Here is a 20891-nt window from a genome sequence, read left to right as displayed (position 1 = left end):
CACTGGTAATTCTAAAAAGAATACTTACAGGTGAGTGGAGTTGGTATATCCTATCCTGATAATAGTAGAGTAATAAGGACCAGAAGGGATACTTTATGTATAGGAAGTAGAAGGTCCTATGATGTCAGGTGATTTGATTTCATTGATGTAGGAGGCTCCACAGTGTGGAAATACCTTCTACCAATGGCCATTGACTGGCAATTTCTAGTCCTAGAGAGTGGCCTTGGAGCCCTGAGACATTACATTCTCTTTCCAGAGTGACATAGCCAGTGTATAATCCAGGCACATATTGAATCCAGGTCATCCTTATTTCAAGGTTTGTTCTTTCTGCCCTATAGTACACTTAAAAAACTGTTTGTGGAATTGAATTGAGTTGTTAGTAGTAGAAATAAAAGTTGCAGTAAAGTGTCAGACAGTACAACTTTTACTGAATTATTAGGACAGTGAATTCTCCTGAGTTCATAAAGACTGGTGATGGTTCAATATAGTTCTTGAGGCTCATAAAAATGGCATAGCAAATTCATTCTAGTTCCCTCACTGCATCTGCCATGAGAATATATGATCTCTTGTTGATTCCTTTACAAGGTCTGGGGCTCAGGCTTGCCTTGCTTTTCTCATTCAGCAAAAAGCAAGGGATTTACACTTTATAATACATTGTCTTAAGGTTCTCTTCAAACTCCCTGGTTTCTGATCCATCACTTACATACTCAGTGCTAAATGTTGTTTAGTAATCCTGTTTGACCTTCACAACAAGACTGAGAGTGAGAGGTCTATTTATACCTTCAAATGAGATGGCCTTTTTTTAAAAGCACTGTTCATACCAGCTTTGTATGATATGTTTGGCTTAAGGAGGAGGAATGAGATGGTTTGAATGTGAGAGTATGCAAATATTTCTTTCAATTACTGATGCTGTGAGAAAGGAACACCCCCATTCCCTAGTGCTTATCATGCCCAAATCTTAGAATTCCAAGAGAAAGTTATGTATGAGTTGGTATGAGACTGGATTTTATAGATTCTTAGCCACAGCATTATCTAGTACAAAGCGTTTTAAAATGTGGGTTGTGATTCCATATGTAGTCATATAACTGAATGTAGGGGTCATGAAATTATGATTTATTATTTGTAAATGTTACTGATATGTTAGAATCACATAAAAATTTCTCAGGCAGAAAGAGGTTGCGAATGGAAAAAGTTTAAGAAGCCCTGATCTAGTATAACCTCCTTATTTTATAAATCAGGAAACAGACCCAGAGAGAAGAATTCAATTATACAGAATTTGCTCCAAATATTAGAATTAGAATCACAGGATTTTAGGGAAGAGACCTCAATGAACATCCAATCCTCTTAATAAACTAAAGAAATTCCTACTATAACATACATAAAAAATAAGTTCCTGCAGTTTTTGCTTAAAGACCTCCATGAAGGGGATCCTTCCCTTGACTACCTTAGCAAGTCATTTCACATTTGTATACCTAAAATTTTTAGAACATTCCCCACCCTCTGATATCTAGCCTCAATTTTCCTCTTTGAAAATTTAATCAATTCTTCTCCTTTTATTCTCTCAATTCAGATTCATTTGTTGTTGTTATTAATTTGAGTAAAGGGACCTGGGATATCATTTTGGTTCCACCATTTATATCATGTGACTTGTCACTTTATCTCAGGCTTAGCTTTCTCACTAGAACAACATAAAATGAAAATTATAATCCTAACAATAACTGACATTTATATACTGTAGTAATTAGCATCAATTAATTTGATTCCTCAAATAACTCTTAAGAATTAGTCTTCAAGAATTACACATATTTGACCCATATTGGATAGCTTGCTTTCTAGGGGAGGGGAGTAGGGAGAAGGGAGAGAAAAAAGTTTGGAATACAAGGCTTCACAAGGATGAATGTTGAAAACTATCTTTGCATGTATTTTTTTTTATTTAATAGCCTTTTATTTACAGGTTATATGTATGGGTAACTTTACAGCATTAACAATTGCCAAATCTCTTGTTCCAATTTTTCACCTCTTACCCCACCTCTCCCTCCCCCAGATGGCAGGATGACCAGTAGATGATAAATATATTAAAATATAAATTAGATACACAATAAGTATACATGACCAAACCGTTATTTTGCTGTACAAAAAGAATCAGACTCTGAAATATCGTACAATTAGCTTGTGAAGGAAATCAAAAATGCAGGTGTGCATAAATATAGGGATTGGGAATTCAATGTAATGGTTTTTAGTCATCACCCAGAGTTCTTTCTCTGGGCGTATCTCTTTGCATGTATTTTGAAAATAAAAAGCTGCTATTAAAAATTTTTAAATAGTCTAAAAGTATTGCTATCCCCATTTTTTTAAAAAATGAGGAAAGTATGGGATACTTAGAATATTCTAAATAATCAACTTTTTAAAAAGTTCAAATAATTATCAACTTCAGCAAAGTTTCAGTATATAAAATAAATACCCCACAAATGATCAGCACACACACACATATATGTATACACACACAAAATATGTATACATACACAAAAAGAGATAGAAAGAAATTCTATTGAAAATGCCTGCAGATAATGTAAAATACTTGAGAAGACAGTACATGTCAAAACAAATCCAGAAACTCTATGAACACAAAAACAAGCAAACAAATAACAAAAAACCCAAAATATTTCACACATATAGAAATCTAAACATCTGAAGAAATATTAATTGGTTATGCATAGTCTAAGCCAGTACAGTAAAAATGACAATTCTACCTAACTAAATTCATTTGCTAACTCTGATCAATACCAATTAAATTACCAGAGAACTATTTTAAAGAGCTAGAAAAAGTAAAAAATTCATCAAAAAAAAAAAAAAAGGTCAAGCATATAAGTGAATCAATGAAAAAAAAATGTTTGAATAGAGGGAAAATACCAAACAAAAATTTTCAAAAATGAATTTAAAGTTAAAGAAATAATAAATTTGAAACATTAGGAAACTGAGACTGAGAGCAGTCTCAATGCACCACATTGATGGGGTTAATACCATATCAACTTAAGTCACCAAAGAGCAAAACATTAATGGAGGATAGATGATGATGAATTTTTATATGATCAGTGGTTGATTAGTTGCTTGCATTTTAACAGAGGATGAAAGAAGCCTAGAGAATGTTGTCATTTTTTTTTCATTTCCTCTGTGCTGAGTTAATCAGCCTTCCTTAAACTAGAGTAATAATCACTGAGCAGTGGGGCTTTATAAAATATAGTAAATCACTGAATTTAGGCAACCAGTAACAGGGGATGAAAGAAGTCTAGAGAATGTTCAGTCATTTTTTTTTTCATTTCCTCTGTGCTGAATTAATCAGCCTTCCTTCAGCTAGGGTAATAACCACTGAGCAATGGGGCTTTATAAAACATAGTACATCATTGTATTTAGATTCCAGAGGAACTGGATTTAAAATTTCATTTTTGAAACTAACTGTGTGACCTTGACCATCTCTAAACTGGTCTAATATTCAGTTTTCCTCATCTATAAAATAAGGAATTTAGTCTAGATAAATTCTTAAGTTTTCTTCCAGTTTTTTAGCCTTGGTCCCTTTCAGTTCTAAACCAGCTTACTTATTATTAGGGTGAACAACAACAACAAAAAAGACAGGCCACTTAATATGTTGGGTTTTAGGTTTTGTTTATAATACAAGAAGCTTACACTCAGTCTCTAAAGTATTTTCTAATTTTAAAATCATATATTTCCATGATATAAACTTTTGCATCCAGAAACTCTGATCACTTGTGAACCTTTTTATCAATCTGCCTATTTAGTTTTTCTTTGCAGGATTGCCAGCTTTGATTTATATCCTGTTACCTTTTAGCAATTTAGAAGTCACTGAGGCCATAATAATGTCTATTCTGCCTCCTAATGAACTCCGATTAGATTGTTAGGTCTTGGAAAAGGGGGCAGAGTGATAGAAGGAAGATGTGACTGAGTGGGGGATTTTGTTGTTGTTGTTGTTGTTCATAACGGAGGACCTCTTTCGTTAGCATTATGACTAGGGGAACTTTTAGAGACACTGAACAAAAGGGAGAAAATGAGATGTTTTATGAGTAATTATATTGCCATTCCAATGTGTTCTGGAGAAATATAGATATAACTAGAAAGTCACAGAAATTTAGAAATGGAAGTCACTTTAGAAGTCATTTTGTCCAACTTCATCTGAACAAGTATCACCTGTAAAATGAATTCAGTAAATGATCATCTGATTTGTTCAAAGATCTTCAGTGAAGGGTCATCCCAAGACAGGGAAATGTTATCTTCAGAACTAGTTTACTCATCTGAAAACTAACACAAAACTGGTACTCTGTAGATTGGATTAAAGATTGAACTATGAAGTATAAAAAATTTAAGATTAAAATCAGAAGAAGTTTACTGGATTGGAAGAGATATGGATTAGAGGATAGTACATTAATACAATATAGTCACATACTTCCCTAGATTGGATTTCACAAGTCATATACAGAGACATGACTGACTATTTTCATTGCCCTTAGGAGTAATAATAAATTAGATATTGATAACAAGGTAACTTGAAATTCACAATAAATGAGAGGAGTTGGTGAAATGCTACATGAGTAATTATGTACCAACTTGGGATTTAAATAGCAAGTTTGAAGGGAAAGCAAAACGATTACTGTTACTTGTGGACATAAGACTAGCCACAATTATCTGTGAAGAATAAACTAATCTTAGCAAGTTTTGTGAGGAAGTAAATTATGGGAAATCTCAAGTCTTCTCTTTTGTAGATTTTAAAAATATATGCGTAGTTATATTTATCAAGGCTATTAATTAATTGTGAAGGATATCCAAAAGAAGAATATGAATATGTAATAATTTATGGCCTCAAGAATTCCCAAGCCCCAAGTTCAGTTTGGCACACTGCAACATCATATCAGTCTCAGAAATGAGAAGGTGACATTGCTTGCAGCGGTGGAGTACTAGGTTAGGTGACTGGCAAATATTATACAAGGAGCATTAAAAGTCACTGGTCCAGATTGAGATGGAGTGACACCTAAAGATATTAACAAACTCATTCATGACAATGACTAAGTGCTTTCATAAGAATGGTCTAGAGTAATAAATCCATAATGTATGGACCCATTTTCCAAGCTCATGCCTTTGTTCCATAGTGATAAATGTCAAATAGAGCAGCTGTAGCTACCAAAGTCTCGTAATCATTAGTCCAGAGGGAAGAGTTCTCACTATTGGAATTACACAGTTCCCTTTCTCTTCCCCATTCTGCACAGAGTGTTTGCATAAGTCCAGGGGTAGCAAGTTTGATCACAGCTCCTTCTGTTGGAAGAGGGGACAACAAAGAGGTATTTTTCCTTCCTGAACCATAGCCCTTCTTTTGTCTGCCCTGAACTTTCACCCTTTTCTAACAATAACCTTTCCTGATATCTCTGCACTTCCTGGATCTGCAATATGTTTCCCTCACAAATTGTCACAGAAGAGATATAAACCTTGGGCGTGGTGTTCCATGGTTCCTTGATCCATTGCCGATCAGTCTCGTGGCACTGTCCAAGTACAGTTTGGCCTTGTTAACCAGAAACTTAACTGGGCCCAGTATCTTCAGGATGGACTTCATGTATGTATGTGTGTGTATGTGTGTTTTGATATGATCTTATTATTGTCATACTTTACATAGTACTTTCTTCAAAAACCCTTAAGTGTTATCCTGGGCTTACTGTACTGTTAAGATCTTCTATAATCCTAACACTGTCATCTAGCATACTAGCTATCCTTCCCAGTTTCTCATTATCAGAAAAAGTGATAAGCATAATGCCTTATATGTTCATTTTTTGTATGGACCAAAATGTCAAGCAGTCTAAGGTAAAGGAAAGTTCCCTTAGAGACTCCATTAGGGGCCTGTATTCAGTTTGTGCTTGTTCCAGATTATTTTTTGCTTGTGATATGGAAACCAATATCCCATGGGACACAGAGTTTGAGGCACGCATAGCAATCACAGGAAACATGAAAGAAAAAGGCAGATGTTTTCTGATTTCTGATAGCATGTTTACCTGGTTAGAAAACAGTGACAAAAATAGTTTTGTGTCATTGTTGCCTCCTCTGCAAACATCTACTCTCCTGTGACTGTACAAAAAGAACAGGTCAACAAAAGTATAAATCTGTAATGTCATGGAAATCCAGATACAAATTATCCTGAAAAACTGAGTGAATGAGTTGGGACAATCACTCTATCAGTCTGGGAATGTCTTTGAAATCTTCAAATCTAATATTCTTGATTCAGACACCAGTTGTCTCTGAAGTTCCTTCCAGGGTAGGATGCTGTGGATCTGGCCTACAGCTTGAACTGTAGAAGATGCACTTTTAGCTCTTAAGCTACAAAGGTTCAAGAAAGCATGCAATAGAAAATCTAGTTGAGAAGGAAATTCTACATGAACTGATTAAATGAGAGGTAGAGAGAATAGTATTATAAAAAAGGGAACGAGATTCCCCATGACATTTCTGAGTATCTTTAGAAGTACTGTTGCTCCCGATAAAAGGCAGCAATTCAAAACAGCTCACTCTGTAAGTGGCAACCTACTTTTCACCAATGATGGGATCAAGTCCTGGAGACTTGCAGTGATTTTGCACATGTTCACACAGCTAATGTGTGGCAGTGTCAGCATTAGGATTCAGATCTCAGTAGGCCTTTATTCTGGCCTTTCATGACAAATAGGGTTCAGGTTACAACCACTTCTTTAAAGGTGGGGACAGGGGAGAAGGGGGGAAAGAAAACAAATATAAAAATTACATTTACATTTTAATTGCAAATGTCATCATTTGTTTGCCTGTAAATATCAATATAGGAGGAAATCTAGTCAGTAGGGTTGGCATTGGTTTTGTTCATGAGGATTTAGAGAGAGTAGAAAGATCAGTGGGCCTAGGTGTGGAAATTTGTTATTCAGAGGATCATAGAAGAATAGACAAGAGATGGAAGAGATTTCAAAATTAATTTAGTTTGATTTTACCCACTCATTTTACAGATGAGGAAACTGAAGAAAAGTTTTAAGAGACTTTGCCAAAAATCACACTATCAGAGGCAGGATTTCTGATACTGAATTTGATAGTCTTAATCCATTCCCCTGCCTATATTTTCTAGGGGACTCTTGGGGTTGCTCTTGATCCTCAGCGATACAACACAATATATAAAGAGACGTATGCAGCTATTAGGGATTATGGGCCATTGAAGGAGGCAAAATAGCCTGCCCTTTTAAGGTTCTAGTCTACTTACACCTTATTCTTCCTGCTCTCCAGGTCATTCATTTTCACCCTTGTCTTTCCACTGGCCTCTGAAGGAGAAATTAAGGCTGATGATTTTGTGCATTTCTGTCCCATTCATATCCAATTCATGCTCAAGTCAATATATCCCTCTCATCATATCATTGGTTCTCTTTGAGAAAAAGGACTACCACCATCAACTTCCCCGACCCTCTGCCATCATATATACTCTTCAAAGTTTACAATGACCTCCTTGCTGTTTCTCGAGCAAGACGCTATATTTTTTTGAATCCAGGCATTTTCCCTTGCTGCCTTCCCATTCATGGAATACTCTCCATCTCTCCTTGCCTTCCCAGACTTCTTTGAAGATCATGCTAAAATCCCATCTTCTCTAGGGAGCCTTTCCTAATCCCTTTTGATGTATTAGCACATAAAAGCTCTTACTAAATGACAGTTGAATGAATTTCACATTAGATAACCTTCTATCTATCTCTAAAAAATTTCTCTCTCCCTCTTACCCTGATTAATTTTTATACATTTTTTAAGGTCAATTCAAATATACTCTCCTTCTTCATGAAGTCATCCCTAACCTCCTTACCTAGTAATATCCTTTTACTATTCTACTTTGTCACCTCTCCAATTATACATCTAATTATGTGTATTATGGTTATCCCTGGAGATATGTAATTCTGCATGTCTGTGAGCTCTATGAAGATTGTGTGTCTTATCTAAAATTTGTTTCCTGTAAGTTGTCCAGGTGAATTGAATTAAATTATCTTAATCTCAAGATAACTGACAAGTTAGTAGGAGGAATGCAATTTGCCCAGAGCCTCTGGCTTGAGTGGATTCAGTATTTTTACTATATGGGTTATAAAGTGATGTTCTTCTAGCAGTATTCTACGGCTGCAAATCATGGAACATCACAATCGCCCAAGAATCAAAATTGCAGGTCAGAATTGCAGAGGTCAACATGATGGCAATAAATAGACTGCAGAATATTATCAAAGATTATTTTTACCCAAGGAATAGCCTAAATGTACAATCTAGAAAATGCTTAATCTGACAAGGTAGTAAGTCAGTCATATAATGATAGGGAGGAAAAACAGATGAATGGTCTTTGTGATATATCATTATCTGGAGAGTGCTAAAAAGTAGTGAAAGTCTTTAAATACATTAAGCAGATCTTCAATAGTATATTTATGGTTGAACAAGAGCAAGAATTGAGAAAGTATAGGCTGTGGTTTATACCAATAGAGGTGGCATCCTGATTGATGAGATCATTGATCTGTTCAAGCTGGTGACAAACTAAAGGGCAATGATTCACAAGTTGAAAATGAATCAGAGTTACTTTCTATATTTAGAAGGGGGGATGGTTATAAGCTGGGTTGGAATGAGGGTTCCAAAATTAGAAGTTTGGTCAAGGTCAAGTTATTTTTGTGTTTTTTGCGTATATGTTTAGACATAAATATATGTGTATGCATATATAAAATATATACACAGGAATGCAATATATACATTAGTATCTATATGTATACCCACAAAAACACATGTCTACATGTACACATAGATTGTCAAAAATGTCATACTTCAGTTTAAGCTTTACTAGGTAAAAGTTTTTAATTTAATCTCGGATCTATATATACGCTTTTTATTTGGGCACCTAGCTCTGTGTATATGTTTGTGAATCACTGTGCATATACATTTTTGAGACTCTTAAAATACCATATTCCCTTAATACATGAACATTATCAGTCTCTCTAAAATGACATTTAAACTTGTAGATGCCCAAAAATTCCCCATAGAATGACAATATAATTTTTGTAGGATTACAAAGTTTTAAAGAATGGCAATAATTTGTTTAGTATCTACAGGACAAAGTATCGAAATTTATGTAACATTTAGTGTGTGTGTGTGTGTGTGTGTGTATACACATATTGTCTCCCTTGGCTAAATTATTAGTCATTTGAATACAGAGTTGTTTCACCTTTGTCTTTGAATCCCTATCACCTAGCATGGCACTTTTTCACAGTAGTTACTTAATAAAAACCTGTTTATTGATTGAATAATTTTTCATCTATTGGTATAATGGAATATAGTTCCAATGTAGGAAATGATAACCATGAATTCAGGGAAAAATGGAAAGACTTGACTCAATTGATGGATAGAGAAGGAATCAAAATAGATAAAATAATTATATGATATAAATGATATAATGATGTAAATAAAAACAATGTTAAAAGGCAGTCAATTTCTAACTATAAAGGCCATTGTCGATTCTGGACAAAAACATAATGAAACATACTTCCCTGCAGTAGGTAAAGTGACGGGGCCTATGTGTATGGAGTGTTACAGATGTTATTGGATGTTACTGCTTTGTCTCTTGGTTTTGACTGTTTTTCTTCCTACTTAACAAGGGAAAATTTAGTTGGAAGAGTGTTGGAAAAACATCCTTGGTTTAAAGGCAGAAGTCATGAATAAAACTTTTAGAGAAGTTAGTATAGATATTATAAAACAAAAATTACTAATACAAAACATACACATAGAACTAGAGCTGGCAATATGGAGAATGATGGAGTTTCTAACTTCAGCCCTCCAAAATAACACTTTGTGATCAACGGCAAATCACTTTACTATTTTGGAGCTTCAGTTTACTTATTCAGTAAAATAATTTACAAATCTTTCTCCTGCTCAGTCCTCTTCAATAGGACTCACCTGAGCATCAAATCAGATGCAATGTGTGATGCAAATGTGAAAACATTTAGGGAACTATAAAATATTATATCTACATAAAGGATAATCATTATTAAAATGCTTGCTTCTATTAGCCTCTGTTAAGTGAGTCCATCACAGAAGTGTGTTTTATAGGTTGTTTAAACACAATTTGGTTTGACTCTATCATTTCTTCTTTCTCTTGGCTGAAATGGCTTGAAGAACTTAACATTTTCATTGTTTTTTTTTTTTTTTTTTTTTGTATTTTTTTCAGGTAATGACCCGAAAAGATCATGTCTGAAGTACAGGGAACAGTTGAGTTTTCTGTAGAACTACACAAATTCCACAATGTGGATCTTTTCCAGCGAGGGTGAGTGTGGAAATTTTGTGATTTGTGTGATATGTGTGTGTATGTGTCTTCAAATGTGTGCAAACAGAAGAATGACCATATATGAATATCTATGCTGCTTATCTATGTATGTGCAGAGGATAGGAGAAGAAAAGGGAGACAAAGAAGTAGAAAAGGAGCCTAGGGAATTATGGTAGGTTTTGGGTATAAGAGATTTTTAAAAATGGACCATTAAGGAGAAGGAGGAAGAAGAGAGAAGGAAGAGAAAGAGGAAGAGAAAGAAGAGGTGGAAGTAAAGAGGTGGATGAGGAGGAGGAGGTGGAAGAAACAAACAAAAAGAAACAGGAAAGAAAGAAAAAGAAATTATTGTTATTGCTGTTGTTGTTAATATTCTAAAAAATTCTAAGATCTAGCAAATCTTACTAAGCTGGAAAATTGGACAAATAATTTCCTGGAATTGAATGTATGCACCAGCACTGAAGTCAGGAGAATATTTCAAATCTGCCCCAGACACTTAACACTCCCTGGCTGTGTGTGACCTTGGGCAAGTCACTTAGCTCCAATTGCCTCAGCAAAAAGGAAAGAAAGAAAGAAAGAAAGAAAGAAAGAAAGAAAGAAAGAAAGAAAAAGAAAGAAAAAGAAAGAAAGAAAGAAAGAGAAAGAAAAAGAAAAAGAAAGAAAGAAAGAAATGTATGGCCTTTAGGCCATTGAGCTTATCACTCCTAGTAGCAATTGAAGGATGGATATTTTTGGCACAACTACTCATGAAGACTGTTCAAATATAGAGGAGTTATGATCCCATTAGTGGGTGAATTACTACATTAATGAAATCACAGATCCTTGAAGTCCTCAAATAAACAAAACCTTATGAGGCAGTTTGTTGGAATTGTTGATCCTGTTAAAATATCTCTGATTTTAGAAGATAACACAAGGCAGCCAGATAAATATTGCCATAAATTATACCTTATTGTCAATCGCTAAGAGAATATTGAATTTGTTATTAAAGGTTCAGGTAGGTCAAGATAAGGGAGTCAGTATGACATAATGAAAAGGGCACTGGACCTGGATTCAGGACCCTTGAGATCAAGTTGCAGCTTTGGGGCTTAACACTACTATGTGACAATAAATTGCTGTGTTTTAGTTTCCTAATTTCTCAAATGAGATAATAACCTACTGATATTACAGAGTTACATTGAAGAGTGTACCTTGCAATGTTTAAAACACTATATGATTCTGTGCTGTGTTAGCCTGGTAACAGAATAATCAGAGCTTCTTAGATTTGAATTTTAGACTCCTGATAGTGACTTAAGTGAAACACTTCCAAAAGGAAAGTGTTTGGGGTTTGTTTGTTTGTTTTAATACAAAGAATTAGGTGAAAGTAAGCAGTCCAGTAGACCATTTCTACCATCCTTAAATTGGCAGCCACATTACACCAGCCCCAGTTCTTGGTCCTACACTGTGAAATGTGCTACAAATCCTGGTAATGAAAGGTTCAGTGTGGCAAGCAACACATTAACTAACAATGAAGTTGTTCACAACCCTCATGGGGGAAAGTCTTTTTAAAACTTAAAGAAGGACAAGATGGAAAAATCCTGGCAGTGCCCTTTTGTGATATGTCTTCTGGAAAGTCTTATGCAAAGAACCACATGGGAAGCAAAAAGATAACGAAAAAGGAAGATATAAAGTTTTCCTGGCATCTTTATTCAGTGATGAGGCTATTGGAGTAGAGAGAATCAAATTCCTAGGAATCAGAAAATATAACCAGATTAGCAACACTTTCAGCATTAATATGTGACTGTCATAGTCAGCAAATAATATCCCAATATTTCTCCTTATGAATTTTCAGTTCCCTTTTTTACAATCCCAGAGGTTGATAAATATATATATATATATATATTATATATATATATATATATATGTATATATATATACACACACACACACATAAAAGAGAAGTATGGGAAAGTGGGGGTTAGGTGGGAGGTATCTCTTTACTTATAATAATAAAGTATATATAATGTATAATAACTCACATTTACTTAGTATTTTATAATAAAAATATCTTTTTATAATAACCCTTTGGTATAACTAGCATATTATTATCACCATTAAGCAAGATAAGGAAACGATTAAATCATTTTTCCATGGGTCACATGGGTTACAAGCTAGTAACCATAATTTGTGTTTTGAGCTCACTTCTTTCCACTGTAAACCTAGTGTTCTTTTGAATATTCTTAGAGCCTAAAAGAGTCCAAAGTCATCTTTTTGAAGACCATGGTACTCTCTAGGTCAGGAACAAGACCCTGAAATATGTGATGAACTTTAAGAAGCAGGTTACATTTTGAAGCTAAGGAATATCTCTTTGAATTCCCATATGGGAGTTGGTTCAGATATCAATCAATAAGTCTTTACTGACATTGGCCATGTGCCCAGAATCATGCGGCATACAATGAGAGAGGTAGGGTTTGGGGGAATTGAAGAGAGGAATTCAGAAATAGTTAAAGACATTGCCAACCCTCAAAAATCTTACAAAGTTGTTACAAGTTAAAGACCAATTATTTAATTCACAACCAAGTATTTATTAGATGTCTATTAAGTGCATAGAATATAAAGAATTAATTTTTTATTCCCAATGAACTTATTTTCTATCCCATTAAACTATTAGAGAATAATTCTGAATAATATGTATGACTTTGTCAAATTGAGAAATACATAGTATAGATAGTATACAACCTGACATTTAAAACCCTTCTCAGCTTAGCTGCAACCTAACTTTCCAGGCTTCTTGCACCTTGACCCCCTTCATCCACACTGTGTTCTGGTCATTGTGGCTACCTAAAGCCAATCTTCCACATCTCCCACTTCCCATCTTTTGTACAGACCAACTCCCATCCCTGGAATGCTTTCCTTTTTCACCTCTGCCCAGCTTCCTTCAAGGTTCAAATCATGTACCACCTCTTATCTAATACCTCTACTGACTGACTTCCTTGTTAGTACTTAATCCCTTCTTTGAAAGAGAACTCCATTACTCATTGTATTCCCTAGGTTCCTTTGAAGATAAGGATTATTTTTCTTCTTTTTAGATCCTCCATGCCCAAAATAGTATCTAGTACAATGTGGTTTATTAATAAGTGACTAAATTGGCTAATTCTTATTGAGGAAATACAAGACTATACAAGTATTCTTGACAATTAAATGTGTCTGAAAATGGAATGAGCTCTACCTTTTGAGATAGTGAGTTTCCAGTCATTATGGGTTTTTAAGGAGAGTTTATTTAGCTGATGCTAAGTAATGGATGGTTGTATGTAATGTATCAGCTGGTCAGTCTCTTTGTACATTCCAACCCTAGGGATCTCTGATCTTATGAATGGAAAAATATTACTTTATCAGACATTTCTATTCTAATGTGAATTAATTTCTCAAATTCCAAGCTGCTACTGAGGTATTTGGATAGGGAGAACAGTAGATAAAATGAGAAAGATAATTCCACTACTAATCAAGACATGGGGACTAGCAATATAAAAGTGAAACTCTCTTATATTATGTATTATTACTTTTTTAAACATGTTCACAAGTAAGTAAATAAAAGTTATACAGGAATGAATAAAAGTAATTTTGTAGGTATGCTGATAACTGTGAAAATAAAAATTATCTTGAAGGAAATAGTACTTGAGCTTAACTTTGAAGGCAGCCAAAAGATAGATTTGAGGAAAGAGAGTATATCATAAAGAGGATAACAGTTTATTCAAAGGCATGGAGATGAGGCAAGGGTAACCTGATAAATGTTTAAGAACTTCTTGTTGGGGGGTAGGATGAGAGAGGTTTGTTGTTGCTATATACAGTGGTTTCCTGTTTCTGCTTTCTTCACTAAATATCAGTTCATGGAAATCTTTGCAGATTTTTCTAAAATTAACTTGTTCATTTTGTATAGAAAAAGGATATTGTTACTTTCATATAGCATAACTTCTCAGCTATTCCCCAATTGATGGGCATTTACTCATTTTCCAATTCTTGTTACCCCAAAAGAGCTAATATAAAATTTTTGCATATATGGGTTCTTTTCCATCTTTTATGATTTCTTTAGGAGACTTAATAGTGACACTGTTAGATCAAAGGGTATGCAGTTTTATACCCCAAAGGGCTATATAGAAAAGCCCAGTTTCCCCACATCTTATCCAATATTTATCATTATTTTTTCCTGTCATCTTAGTTAATAGGTGTGAGGTGATATCTCAGATAAGTTTTAATTTGCATTTTTTATAACCAATAGTGATTTAGAGCATTGTTTCATATGACTACAGATGGCTTTAAAGTTCTTTATCTGCAAATGATTTGTTCATATCCTTTGACTATTTATCAATTGAGGATCAAGATACTTTTACATTTCATTTCCATTATTGACATTTTCTCTGTCTCTTTCTTAAGTCTAGACAATCAACAGAATAATGAATTGATTCTTGATTTATAGTGTTTAAATGTACTAATTAAGAAGGCATAAATGGCTCACAGTGAAAATTTAACAATTGATTCTCCAGGTATAAATTGTTCATAACAGACCTCTGCATATAGGATGCCCTATATGCCAAAGAGCAGACAGTCAACATTGACTACATCTCAGAGTCTTTGGGGGAGAATATTTGGAATTATCCTGCAAAGATTTCACTTCATATCCCTTCCTAATGTTCTATGTGCTAGTCAAAATGGTCTCTATTCTTTAAGATGAATCCTCTATTCCACTGCCTTGTAGGTTGTGTTCCATATTTGGAAAGCTTTCCTTTTTCACAGCTTTCCTTAAAAGTTTCTGGAGCCAGAATTTGAAAGGATTTAATTGTCTACCAGAAGAGTTTGTAGTTGTACACTGAAATCCAGTGGGAAGTCAATGAAACTTTTTAAGAGGAAAGTGACATGGTCAGTCCTGTGCTTTAGAAAAATCAATTTGGCTAGCCTCTGAGTGAATGGTCATTAAGAGAGGGATTGATCAATGAAGCCTTAGGAGTTGATGGGATCAGCAAGTCTGTCATTCAATAAGCATCAATTCCTCCAATGTGCCAGACATTGGACTAAATGTTATTAATACAAAAAAGGGGGGGAAATAAAGGGATAAGAGAGAGAGAGAAAGTAAGGAAAAAAGAGAGGAAAGAGAAGGGACAGGGAAAGGGAAGGAAGGAGAGACAAGGGAAGAGATAAGGAGAAAGAGACAGAAAGACAAACATAAAGAAAGCTCCCAATGAGCTCATGATTTGTCTAATGTAGATCATAATATGCAAGAAACTGTGTGCAAATAAGTTATATACTTATTTAGTTATATACTGTATATTATAGTTATATACTAGACAAATTAGAGGTAGTTTGCAGAGGGAAGTCACTAAGTTTTTGGATGGGAAAGGTTTTCTTGTAAAAGGTAGGACTTTGACTAGGATTTTAAAGAATTCTTGAAATCTAAGAAGAAAAGGGAGATGATTAGAATAGACAGTTTCAGAACTGAAAAACAACCTGGTGAAACTGATATGACTATCAGCAAAGAAATAAGAGAAAATAAGGTTATATTATTATATTAAAAACTAGTTATTAAATTGTGATCTATCTTTTCCTCCCATTTTTATTGAGAACCAACTGCAGAAAAGGTCACTGTCTGAAGGACATAGGTGGATGATAAGATTACTCGTTACCTCCAAGACAAGTGTTTTTTAAATAGGTAGGATGGGACTCTACCCAACTGGGAAAGCCAATTTCTGTTTAGAAATTAAAGAAAATCCACTCTAGGTAAGACCCTTGCTTGGGAAAGGAACCCCTATACTTGGCCCACTCCATTAGAGAAGGGGAGAGAAATTTCTTTGCAAATTAAAAAAGAGAAAGACTTTAAATCACTGTATTAGGTCTTTGGAGGACACAGAAAGAGTCCCTGGTCAAGGAGAGAGGCCAAGAAGGTCAGAACAAATGCATCTGGCTGGAAACCAGTTAATTTGATTAAGAAAGATTTATACTAAAAAGGGAGGGGAAGTGGGATATCTCTAGATAGAGTGGTTATACCAGAAACTGCAGAGGAAAGAACTTAAGACTGGAAAGGGGGATGATCGTTGAAGTGCTTAGTAATTTATGGGAACATTTAAGTAGTAAAAGGAACAGAAGAATTGCTCATGGACTTAAGTGGCTGTACATTTATGCACATAGAATAAGTAATATGCAAAGTGAGCAATAATTTGCAATTCAGGGGTCATATTTCTCATAGTTATCACTGAAACTTGGCAAGATGAAGCCTATGATTCAAGTGCAAGGACATACTTTATTCAAGAAGAATAAATTAAGTAGAAAGGGAGGTAAAGTATCCTTGTATTCAAGATAATTCCTTATGTTGAAATCCATTAAACAAGGGTGAAGCCATGGTGGAGAGAATTTTTAAATTAAAAAAAATAGGAGTTGATAGGTAGAGATGGTATATTGGTAGTATATATTGTGGGCCACCAGACCAACTGTAGGAACTGAATGATATTTTCCTAAAAGAGATGAAAGAAATTGAAACTTGCATATGCACAAAAGTTAATAGTTGTTTTGGGAGATCTCAACCACCTGGATATTTGTGTATCTCTTTACCTCTAGCAGAGCAGATAAAGGAGATAAAGGATTTTGCCTTCCCTATAATTTTATTGTTTACAAATTGGGGGATGTGTCATTGAGGAACTATCCTGGACTGATTCTCTCAAAAAAGGACAGAATGGTTCCTTGAATAGCTTTTTATTATTTGTTGTTGAGTTGGATTTATAGGGAACTTGTTGAGTAACTAACAATTTTATAGTTCTGATTTAGTATACTAATTTTATAGTCTATATTAAATTTGTATTCTAATTTTACAAACATATTAAAAAGAAAAGTTGTAACTACTATGATCCAGGAATAGTAGGGCACATTCTTTAGAGTTTAAAAGAAATGTTTTTGAATAATTCAGAGCAAGGATAGATAGGATACTGTGGTCTGCGACTCTAATAGGGAATTAATTTCAAGAGAGGTGAGAGGTTTCTAAAGATAAAATTTACCTGATGCAGTCACAATTGGTTCTAAGGAAATAGAGGTTTTCTAAAGAAAAAGTCGAAAGTGGCAAATGTGGCTTCACAAGGAACTCATCAGTCGCCTGAGATTTTATAAACCACTGATATGAGAGATTGAAGTAAGGATAAGATGATTTTTTTTAAAGTGGAACAGCCTCAAAGCTTAATGCTTTTGTTATTAACCATCACTCATTGTCCGTCTCTCTCCAATCCTGAGAATGACCCTCACATAAAATAACTCTCTCCTGTTGTCTCCCTCAGGATTTTACTCAGAGAAAATCTCAAAAATAACTTAAATGTAGGGTATGTCGAAGTCTTTACAGGTGTTGTTTAAAAAAGTCCTAAGTCCTATAAAGATCTTAAGGACACACACACAAAAATGCATATAAAGAAATTCATAAAAAACTTTATTTTGCCCCACAGAACATTCAGCAAACATATAAATGTCTCAAAATAATTCATAAAATCATAATAATTCATCCCCCTTTTTTGTTAATTTACCCCCCCCTAAAGATTTGAAATTCATAGCACCACCCCATGATTTGGAATTTGTTCAGAAAGAAAATGTATTTAAGGTTGTTAGTGGGGCAAGCTATTGACATTCTAATGTATTCTTCTTTTATTCCAATGGTACAAATAAGTGTCCAGCTTGAGATAAAGATTAAATCTATTATTAAAAACTCCATTTTATAGCTGAGATATCTACCTCAGCAATGTTAAATAAAGTTGTGGAGTCTCCTCAAAAAGATGTACTTAATACAAAATAATAGCTTATATTTATTTAGCACTTTTCAGGTTTTCAAAGTACATTTCATATATTGTTTCACTTGGGACTATTAGAGCAGCAAGCCTCCTTCTTAGCAGATATACAATTAGAGAAATCATTTTACTACAATCATTATTTCCTACAAAAATGAATTATGGTCTGGTCTAAACCATATCTTCTCCCCTCCAAACAAAACAAAACAAAAAAATGCCACATATTTATTCCTTAGTAGTATTTGGCACTTAGAAAGTACTTTTGTGTATTTTTAATATCTGTTAGCATTATGTATTTGTTTTTTAATTGATGGTGAGGATTAGGCTTGTGATCTTTATTCTCATTTTACAGAAAGGGGAAATGAAATCATGGGAGATGGTATGCTATTACAGAAAGGAGCCTCCCGACTCTATCTAACCTTGCAATCAGAAGACTAAATTTTGAGCTAAACTTGGCCATTAGTAATGTCATCTGGAAAATCAGATTCTATTTTATATCATGGTTATTTGTGCAAATATTTTATCACCTGCTTCTCTAATAGATTGTAAGTTCCTTTAAGGCAACTACTATTTTGCTACTACACTATATTGTGTATCTACTATCTAATCTAATATCTAATCTGCTAAAATGGAAGCACTTTGAAAGTAAATTCCATGTCTTACTCATCCCTCTGTATTTCCTCAGCATTTAGTAAATTAGGTAGATATAGTGAGAACCTCATATATGCTATATGTATGAATGTCACATATATACATACATGTACATATTTGCATGTACACATACACATGCATTTCCCACGTTCCATGGAATGTTAGAATTAAAGATTATGAGAATCACTTATTCTTTCTTCCATATACGTGTATGTATACATATATGTGTGTATGATTTAAGTATATATGATATTTCTTTTTATATTTTTATTCATATGATCAATGTACCTGTTTCCCTTCTTTACTGGGACAAGAACTATCACTGTGGAACTCTTCATATAATGCTGTATTTAGTTTATATTTTGGTATTTTTAAAAAATTTTTATTTTACACCTTCCCTGTTTTCCCCTTTATTAGGCAAGATGACTCTGAGTTATAGTTGGGAAATATAGTGTGTGTGTGTGTATATATATATATACACAGTGTGTATAAAAATTCTTAACCTTTAAAGTACTTTGGAGATTTATTATTAATATAATTTTAAAATGATATTAGGTAGTTTAGAGGGGGAGCCCTTGGCAGAACTAGATCCAGAATTAGGGAATCCAAACTAGTGCCAGGGGTCTTTTTACACATCAATTTCTCACTATCAGGGGTCTCTGGTGGTTCCTGTAATGAGATATGAATGTGTGGGAGGCAGCATGGAAGGACAATTCTTCCCTTGCCTTTCCTCATTCTTAACAGCTAGAGAGCTACCATCTGGCATTTGCTTCTGAAAAGAGTGCCCCTTGTACCTCTAAACAGATGGCCTATCACATTTTTACCAGCTTTATCCAGAATGCAAACACCTTCCCTGCCTTTGACAAGATATGCTGTGTTGGAAACAAAATGGTGTGGAACTTGAAATGCTGTCCCAATGTTAACCCTATTCAATATTCATGTCACTTGGTACTGACATCTTTTTTTTAAACTCATAAATGTTTTGAATTAAATTCAAGAAACATTAACTAAATGCCTGATCATAGATTTGTTATCAGGAGACATGAAATTTGACTTCAACACTTAACTAGCTGTTCAATCCTAGACAGGATCTGTGATTCAATTTCCTCATTTTTAATATGTGGAAAAAATATTTTGGTACTGCCTGTCTCTAAGAAAGTACTATGTAAGCTCCTCAAGGGCAGGGATTTTCTTTTATATCTTTGTGCTTATAGCAACTAGAATTCCTACATGAAGTAGGAATTTAATAAATCTTTGATTGGTATATGAATTCTAAATTATCATATGTGACATTATAATATGATTATGCAATTAAATATATAATTATAATATTTTGATATCACAATATCCAGAAATAGCATAGATTTGGAATCTTGGAGAGCTTAGAAAGAGAAAGACCAAGCAGAAGTCACTTAACCCTGGAGTGTCTCAGGAAACTTCTTAGAATTCATCCACCACAATGAACTGCCATCCTTGATGATGTGGTGGTTCTTTTTAGCAACATTTACTCTAATTTTTTATCTTCCCAAAGACTTAGTAAGACAGACAGAGCAATATTTTCTTCAGTTTCCAGGGAAAGAAACTGACTTTTAGCATTCCAACTTTAAAGTAGTTTGCTCAAGGTCATGGAGCTACTGACTGGGGCAGCCCAGTCTCAAATCCAAGTGTCTTGACTCCATATCCTTTCTATGGTTCTTTACACAGATATTTCCCCAGGATTTGTTTATCCCAAAGCTCTCCCTTCTTCAAAGACAGTCCACATTTTAGAATCAATATTGAACAGGGACTCTGAAATCAAAGACTAAAGTATTCCTATTTAACAAGTCTCAGAGGTTGCCACTCTGCCTTTGCTTAATACCTTGCAGGTTTGTGTAGTTGTAAGGCTGTTGACACCAAATACTGCAAAGGGGAATTTTTTTAGGTATTTCTTGTAGTGTGAGATTGCCTGAGGCAGCTGGAGCTGCCTGAGCTCACCTTGAAGCTGGGGCTGTCTTTCATAGGAAATACAGACCGTGATAATTAGATGATTCAGTGAAGGGCATACTATCTCTCTTTAAAGATTTGAAGAGCTGCCACATGAAAGAGGGAATAGATTTGTTCTGCCTGGACCCAAAAGGTAGAAATAGGAA

At 34.4% G+C, this 20891-nt stretch overlaps 1 protein-coding gene across 1 annotated transcript in view; it reads left to right on the top strand.

Moving 5' to 3' along the window:
- FAM135B (family with sequence similarity 135 member B) overlaps positions 1-20891 on the top strand; it is a 412962-nt gene that overhangs the window by 80675 nt on the left and 311396 nt on the right. Inside the window, exon 2 of the mRNA XM_031947238.1 lies at positions 10235-10330. Coding sequence (XP_031803098.1) covers positions 10254-10330 — 77 coding nt within the window. The 5' untranslated portion in view covers positions 10235-10253. The remainder of the gene's footprint in view (positions 1-10234; positions 10331-20891) is intronic.

Source organism: Sarcophilus harrisii, chromosome 1 (genome assembly GCF_902635505.1).
Source record: "Sarcophilus harrisii chromosome 1, mSarHar1.11, whole genome shotgun sequence".
Taxonomy (NCBI): Eukaryota; Metazoa; Chordata; class Mammalia; order Dasyuromorphia; family Dasyuridae; genus Sarcophilus; species Sarcophilus harrisii.
The sequence above is the reverse complement of the archived record's forward strand: the minus strand, read 5'-3'. Positions and strand labels throughout refer to the sequence as shown.